The sequence below is a fragment of the Papaver somniferum genome, unplaced genomic scaffold (genome assembly GCF_003573695.1).
Source record: "Papaver somniferum cultivar HN1 unplaced genomic scaffold, ASM357369v1 unplaced-scaffold_83, whole genome shotgun sequence".
In the NCBI taxonomy this organism is placed as follows: domain Eukaryota; kingdom Viridiplantae; phylum Streptophyta; class Magnoliopsida; order Ranunculales; family Papaveraceae; genus Papaver; species Papaver somniferum.
The window spans coordinates 1,747,543-1,755,640 of NW_020651304.1; the positions used below are offsets into that span (position 1 = coordinate 1,747,543).

An 8,098-nucleotide genomic window follows, 5' to 3' on the forward strand; every position below is an offset into this window, starting at 1 on the left:
CCAACATATATTTCGAGAAATAGATAAGCGAGATAAACTCGGCTCGAAATAATCTATATAGCAATACGACTTTTTTTCTCAAATAGGAGATAGAGTAGATAGACTTTTGAATGATAGATAAGTTCAAGTATCCACGTACCCTTTGTTGATAAAGTTCCACAAGTTCCCTTAAGTGTTTCTTCGTCTTCATTCGATGAACGCCGTGGAGTCTAAATCTCAACTACACTTACTACCCTAGTCCGAGACTTAGCAATAAGCAGACTAGAAATCAAGACTTATAGTTTTGGCAACTAAACTTGACAAACAAGTTTGAGATGACAACGCTTGAGAGTTTGACCGAGCAATGCTCTAACAACTACAAATCGGTATTTACACTTTGTGTGATCGTCTATGGATACGAGATGGAGACAATACAACAATGAAAGTGTGATTACTTGATAACAGGTTCGGACTTAACCAAACTCTATAAGATCACTATCAAGTAATACGAAGTTAACGTTTGTGTAATTTACTCTAAGTTATAATAACAACAATTATAATTGCGGAAAGGAAAAGTACATGACACGACAAGATTTTGTTAACGAGGAAACTGCATGCAGAAAAACCCCGAGACCTAGTCCAGAATTGAATACTCTCATAATTAAGCTGTTATACAAGATCTAAACCAAAACTTCGTATAGTTGATACCAAGCAACTAAACCTAGTTCACTTAGTTTCTTCAGTATCCATGCGCTTCCGACATTCAATAAGTGCACGCACTGGAACAATGCCTTTGGATCGTATTCCAAAAGGAACAATAAATATGTTAGGTAACAACTCTCTTGATTCTTACAGATGAAGATATCTCAAGTCATATGCAAAGCTTCTTCCGTTTAAACTAATAAACTCCTTTGCCTGGTTAGATCAATCTATCCAACAATTACCGAAGTAGCATAGTTTAGATTTGCAATCAATCAATATAGATTCCAACAAGAAACTATAAGGTGATGCCGATCTTATGCAACTAATCAATCGATTAAATCCGATTCTACTTGGATCCCAGCCGATCAAGGTTTGTGCACACCCAAAGATATAGAAACCAAATAAGAAATCTTATTTGTCTTCAAATCTTCTTTAATCTTCAATAAACACTTGCACAACACCACTTGAATCTCTTGTGATCAATCACACACAAAATGGAGTCTGTTAACAATGAATTATCATAAAATGTCTTTAGATCTACAAACAGTTTTAAAGATCTCGTCGACACTTCGATCTAGTTTGAGTGAATCTTATATCAGAAGAGAAGATTTTCAAGAATAAACAAACTAGGTGCAATCAAAGTTCAACAACTGTTAGTCAATCAAATCAATCGAAAACTAAAATAAACTGCAATTATCTAGTTTCTCACCAACGGTACTCGTAGTGCTTCTTGATCCCACATAAGTCTTTAAACGAGCGGTCGTAAGAGATTTCTCCTAATTAGGTTACTTTCCTCTCCGGATAGATGGCTTCACCAGAAACAACAAAAAGATGAAGTTTGCCTGGCTCTTAGGATGGTTTGCTAGAAATGCAAAACTTGGGTATTTATAGACCAAGGATGTTTGGACACCATAATTTCCTGGAAATGCTTTGTCCAATATTTTCCGAAATCTCTCAATAGAAAATCTCCAATTAGTAAATGCACATTACCAATTTTTATTTTCTAGAGTTAATTGATGGTAATTAAAGCATATAAAACTAACAACCTTAATTAAAAGATTCTTAATTTATTTCGGATCGGGATCTCCATGAGTAATTAAGGAATAACTTTGAACAATAAAAGATAAGAGTTACTGTTCGTGTTCAAAGTATGTTGACATCTTTTCTTTTTAAATCCTCTTTCATATTTACAATCTTGGAATCGATTATACCACACTTCCAAACAAGTTTAGAATTTGTTCATCTGTATTCCAAGACAACTATGTGATTGATCAAATATCAAATCACTAACATGGGTTTACGGTTCTACCAAACACAAGGATCGATTCTACCTCAATATGGTTTCCTTGTGATCGAACACATAAGTTACCAGGACCGGTTACGTCAGTTACCATGATCGTTTACGTCATTACCAGGACCATTTACCATATACTCATGGTATTACTGGTGATCGGTTACACAAGTCACTAGGATCGGTTACACCAATTACTAGGACCGGTTACACCAATTACAAGGATTGATTACACAACTCTTTTGTGATCGGTCACATCAATTACAAATATCGATCATACACCATCTCAGGTGATTACTTAGGATCGGTTACACTAATGAAGTCATACCAAATCATAAGTCAGGCACTATGATTAGTTATACCAAGATACATAACAAGTTATGATCAGTTCTACTAACTCACACATATTGGTAATCCAAAGATATGCAATGAATAACAATACCAATAAGCCTAGCGATTTCCCTTTCGATTCATAAAACAAGTTCATGAATGTACTTCCTTTAAACAAATGTAAACATTGTTTCCTATGATGAAATATTCACCTTTACCCATACACATAATCACAATAACATTCATACGATTATGTCGATGTCATATATACGAAGTTCAAAAGATAGGCGTTATACTTCGTATTCTAATTCCTTAACACTATAATCATGTGATCATGTCTCACTACTAGAGTATGATCATCACAGCTTCGCAGTTGTGTTTCAATATAGCACGACTTGAAAGATACGTTAGGAATGAAACAGTTCAAGTCAATATTACTAACCTCAAGAGGAAGAATGATGTCGTTGTTGTAGCTTGTTACTTCTTCACATTCTTCAGGTCTTCGAGTAATACTTGTTTGTCTCATAATCCTAGGCTTTCTAGTCTAACCTATACGAAGTTTTCTCTAGTTACAAAATCAAGCGACTCTTAGATGATTTTTGATTCACTAAAATATGACAACCAAACTTGACATACCAACGCTTGGTGGGTTCAACCGAGCTATGCTCTAACACCCCGGCTATTAATGTAACACCCCGATTTTCGGGCCAGGATCCTGCCCGAAAACCCGAAGTGCTACTTCGATACCATAGCCGAAGCTCGGCTACTAAGCCCAAGCTCATTAAATAATTTATTTGGGCTTATTTAATTATGTTCGTTTTAATAGTTTTAACGCATCGGAATACTTAGAAAATTATTTAGAAAAATATAACCGTTGATTTAACCTAATTTTAAAGCCACCGGAAGTAAAACACATTTTGGTTCTCAAATAAAAATATTAACACCGTTCAAGTCTTAAGATTTTATTAGTAAGTAACGATTTCAACACCAAATTGTAAAACTAAAAACAGACCAAGGTAGAATCCTAAAATTTTACAGGCTTCATACGAGTTCTAAAATTCATGGTAATTATAAGCATAAAATTGATATTGTAAATACTATTAGGTGTAAATCATTCAGAACTTTTAAATGAGTTGAGTGTCCTATGACCACTGTCAAACACGTAGTTGACCAGAACTACATAAAATCAAAACTTTGACATTCTGTTTTATAAATTTTATATGAAATCACTCAGAATTGGATGAGGCTTGTCATTTTAGAAAGATAAAAGATAGATGTTGATTTTCTCAGAAGGCACTAAGGTATAAAAATCAGCGGATCATAGTTCTAAAATAGGATATTCACCAACCATTTATAATGGTTAAATATTTTCTGGATTTAACAGAAATACAAAGAATTATTAAAAAAAATATATGTACAACTCAGAAAATTCTAAACTTTTAACAAATTGTCTCTTCCGATGTTTTACATTTATCACAAAAAGAATCACACGAAAATCTATTAGCAATTTAAAATGATATACAGTCAACTCAACATCTTACAATATTTTACAGCTTTGAAACTAAGATTAGTTACATCTTAAAATAGTATTTTAGATATAAACGACAACTTTAAACATCTAAAATCATTCTCTAGGATTCACTTTTGATCAACTCCGTGTCATGCATCAAATCTGGAATTTTTGTCATAATACAACGTGAGTTTTGACACTCAGTAGGCAAAGAAGCAACAAAAAATTTTCAACTCTTTTAATTAAAACAATCATGATTTTAACCATAACATATCTCACATCATGCCATCCATATTGCAACAACAATATAATCAAAAATCAATTTTCACCGCTCGCCCCAGGGAGCCAATATCAATAAAAAGAATTAAACAATCAACCGCTCGCCTCAGGGAGCCAATATCAATAAAAAGAATCAAACAAATTAACCGCTCGCCCCAAAAAGCCCCACGTGGGTTTAGGGAATCAAATCCGTTCTCAAGAATATATGTATCCCATCAAAATATGTTAGAGATAATCATACTCACAATAGCAATCACACCAAAATTATAAATCAATAATTTTAAACGCATTTAATCAAAAAAATTTTAAGAGTTGGTGTTGCACCTACCTCGAACGCTAGCAATACAAACACGGATCCGAGATCTCCAAACCAAGCGGTGATAAAGAATCCCCTATCATAAATGATTTATGTGATATGCCAAAAAGAATCTTAAAGCATATCGTATCTCTTCTTCTTTTTTTTCTCCTTTCACTGTAACCTAAACACGGGTGAAATTTTCCTAACTGACGGACTAAGAAAACTTTGATATATATACTCAAATTAATTAAAACCCTAAATAACTATCAACTAATAGTGTTGCGACGCTTGACACTAAAAAAACATTACAAAGCTAATTCTGTTGGCAAATAAATTGGTCAACGTTTTCTAAATTTACATGCGTATTAGGTAAAATGTGAAAATGTTACAGCAACAAATTTTCATGTATTAGTAGCCCTATCTAATGATGACACGTGGCAGAAAAAAAATAATATAAAATTTTCAAATTATCATATTCGGTCATGCTTGAGTATGAGAGTCCGACACTTCATGTATTCCATTCTGTGATGCAAATACTTAATTTGATAATGTTCATGTCAACAACCAAAGCAAGTCGACAAGTGTCAACATTGAAATTAATATTATTTTTTTATCATAAGTTTTTCTTTTGAAAAAAGACGATTATATTAAAAGAAAAGATCTATATAATAAAGGATCAATTCAGCACACACATTTCATGCGCAGAATTGAATCCCATTAAAAAAGAATTTGATTTACATAAAATCCATTAAAAGTTTCCTTATCAATAAACCAAAGAGCAATTGTTTGCTTCACCATCATGATCAGCTCACTAGTTTCCTTATGCCTGCCATCATTATGCACTCTTTTGCTCCTCTCCTTCCATAAATGCCACATTACAACATAAATAAGCTTCCACCAAACTCTTTTGCTCCTCTCCTCCAAGCATTAAAGAAATCCTTCACAGTCTTAGGATCCACCCATGCTATCTTAAAAGCTTTGAGAAAATGAGATCAAACCTCAAAAGCATGAGAACAGTTCACCAACAAATGATCAGAGTCTTCAACCTCCTTGTTGCACATTGGACAGATTACAGACTGAACTGTCACCCCTCTATGCTGAAGCATACTAAGAGTAGGAAGAGAAGCATGAAAACAAGCCCATAACATAAAAGTGACTTTTTGTGGTATGTTTCTCTTCCAAAGAAACTTCTCAAAATCACAAACATCCTCATTATCCAGCTGCAAGTCATAACACTTCTTTACAGTGAATTTTCCCATAAAATCCAACCCATGTGCCTCATCATTTAAACTGTGCACAGGTCCAAGCTCATTACATAACATGTCCCACTCCAATTGTTCTTGATACTGCATTCTCCTTTTTTTTCACATAGCAAAGCGCCATCCACAATCATTTCATAAACTGTTGCCTGTTTATTCTTACAAATCTTGAAAATAGCAGGATATCTTCTCACCAATGGACCATTGGTAGTCCATTTATCCATCCAGAACCTAACAGATTTGCCATTATTCATAGTAAACTTTACATGTTCCTGCGAAAATTCAGTAGACTGTAAAATGCTTTTCCACATACTTCTACCTTGAGGGGTTGCATCATCAGTAGGCATGAAAGCAGTCTCATTATTTTTGAAATTCTCTTGCATAACCCTTCTCCACAAAGCCCTCTTCTCCCTAGTATATCTCCAAATCCATATTGCCTTCAAAGCTTTAATGGTACATCTCAGATTCTTCACTCCTAAACCCCCTTTATTTTTAGGCTTGCAGATCTTCTCCCAAGCAACCCAGCACATTTTTCTTCTATTCTCATTTGCATCCCATAAAAACCTTCTCATCAACCTTGTTAATCTCAACTACCATTGCAGGCATTTTGATGAGAGACAAAAAATAAATTCGAAGACTTGAAAGACAGCTCTTAATGAGAACCAATCTGCCATCCTTATTAAGATATTTGTTTTTCCAAGGGACCAACTTCCTCTCCATTCTTCGAATTACATCCTCCCAAACAGTAACATTCCTAGCAGTAGCTCCAACAGGCAACCCCAAATATTTAAAAGGCAATTTTTCCACTCTACATCCCAGTTCTAAAGCCAACTCCTCCACCAGCTCATCTACTCCCACACTAACCATAGAACTTTTTTCCAGATTCAATTTCATACCAGTGAGAAGCTCAAAAGTACTCAGAATTAACAACAACCTTCTTATTTCATCTGTTGTAGCATCCACAAATAATAAAGTATCATCTGCAAACTGAAGGTTTGTTATCATAATACCATTATTCACCACTTAAACCATGTAATTGACCTCTCTTCACTGCATCCTCAATAAGCTTAGAAAACACTTCAACAACCAACAAAAACAAAAAAGGAGACAAAGAATCACATTGTCTTAAACCTTTTGAAGGTTTAAATTTCTGTGTTGAGCTGCCATTAACCAAGACAGAAATATGAGAAGTAGATATACACCAATGCGTCCAAGAAATCTATTTGCTTCCAAAGCCATTCTTCTCCAATATCTTCCACAAAGCCTTCCATTTCACACTGTCAAAAGCCTTCTCCATATCAATTTTACAAAGGACACCTGGAATTTTAGCTTTTAGCATGCTATCAATACATTCACCAGCAATCAAAACTCCATCCAAAATCTGTTTATCCTTCATGAAAGCCCCTTGAAAATCAGACACCAACTTACCCATAACCTTCATAAGCCTATTTGCCATCACCTTTGATAAAATCTTGTAAGCACTCCCAAGCAGACTTAAAGACCTATAATCTTTTGGAGTACATGAATCTTCCTTCTTTGGAACAAGAGAAATGAAAGAACAATTCAACCTCCAGTCCCAAGATCCATATCTACTAAAGTCTCCCATCATCCTCATAAAATCTTCTTTTATTATGCTCCAGCAATGCTTGTAAAACTCCATAGAAAATCCATCTGGACCTGGAGATTTATTGGCACCAAAATGCTTTACCACCTCAAAACTTCTTCCTCAGTAAAGTCTCTCTCCAACTCTGCCTTCTCTTCCTCATCTATCATACTAAAATTCATATTATCCATTGAAAAACCTACATCATTCTTCTCAGTAAATGCAGACTCAAAATGATTTTTCATCTCCACTTTTATTCTCTCTTGATCAAAACATTGAACCCCTTCAATATCTAACTTAGCAATGGTGTTCCTCTTTCTCTTAGCATTTGCTAATCTATGAAAATAAGAAGTATTTGAATCCCCCCACCTGAAATAATTTTGCTTTGCTCTTACATGCCATTTTCTAGCCTCCATAGCCTTCAAATTTTTTAGCTTCAATAAACACTGCATGCTATCTTCAAACTGCTCATCTGTCAGAACATGAGTGTCCTCCATCTGATCTAAAAGCTCAATCTTCTCAGTTAACTCAACTTTTACTCTCATAACTGACCCAAACTCCACTCTACTCTAATTCTTCAAAAAATATTTCAAGTTCTGCAACTTTTTAAAGAAAACAAAGCTTGCCTGACCTTGATACTCCATAACACCCCACCATTCCTTCACCTTGTTAAAGAAAGCTTTATGTAACAACCAACTATTTTCAAACTTAAAATAAGGTTTACACTTGAAATTGGGCTTAGTCACCAACATGATAGTTTTATGATCCGAAATGACTCTAGTTAAAGCAATTTGAATTGAATGTGGAATTAGCACATCCATATCAACAGAAAGCAAAAATCTGTCTA

At 34.5% G+C, this 8,098-nt stretch overlaps 1 protein-coding gene across 1 annotated transcript; it reads right to left on the bottom strand.

Moving 5' to 3' along the window:
• Positions 1 to 6,191: 6,191 nt before the first annotated feature.
• Positions 6,192 to 6,653, bottom strand: LOC113345742. Its single transcript, XM_026589418.1, has one exon. It carries the CDS (start codon positions 6,651 to 6,653, stop codon positions 6,192 to 6,194), a length of 462 nt encoding a protein of 153 aa, XP_026445203.1.
• Between the last annotated feature and the right edge of the window lie 1,445 nt (positions 6,654 to 8,098).

Excerpts from the sequence above, each read along its gene's own strand:
- LOC113345742 (XM_026589418.1), bottom strand. The coding sequence starts at position 6,653 with ATGATAACAAACCTTCAGTTTGCAGATGATACTTTATTATTTGTGGAT.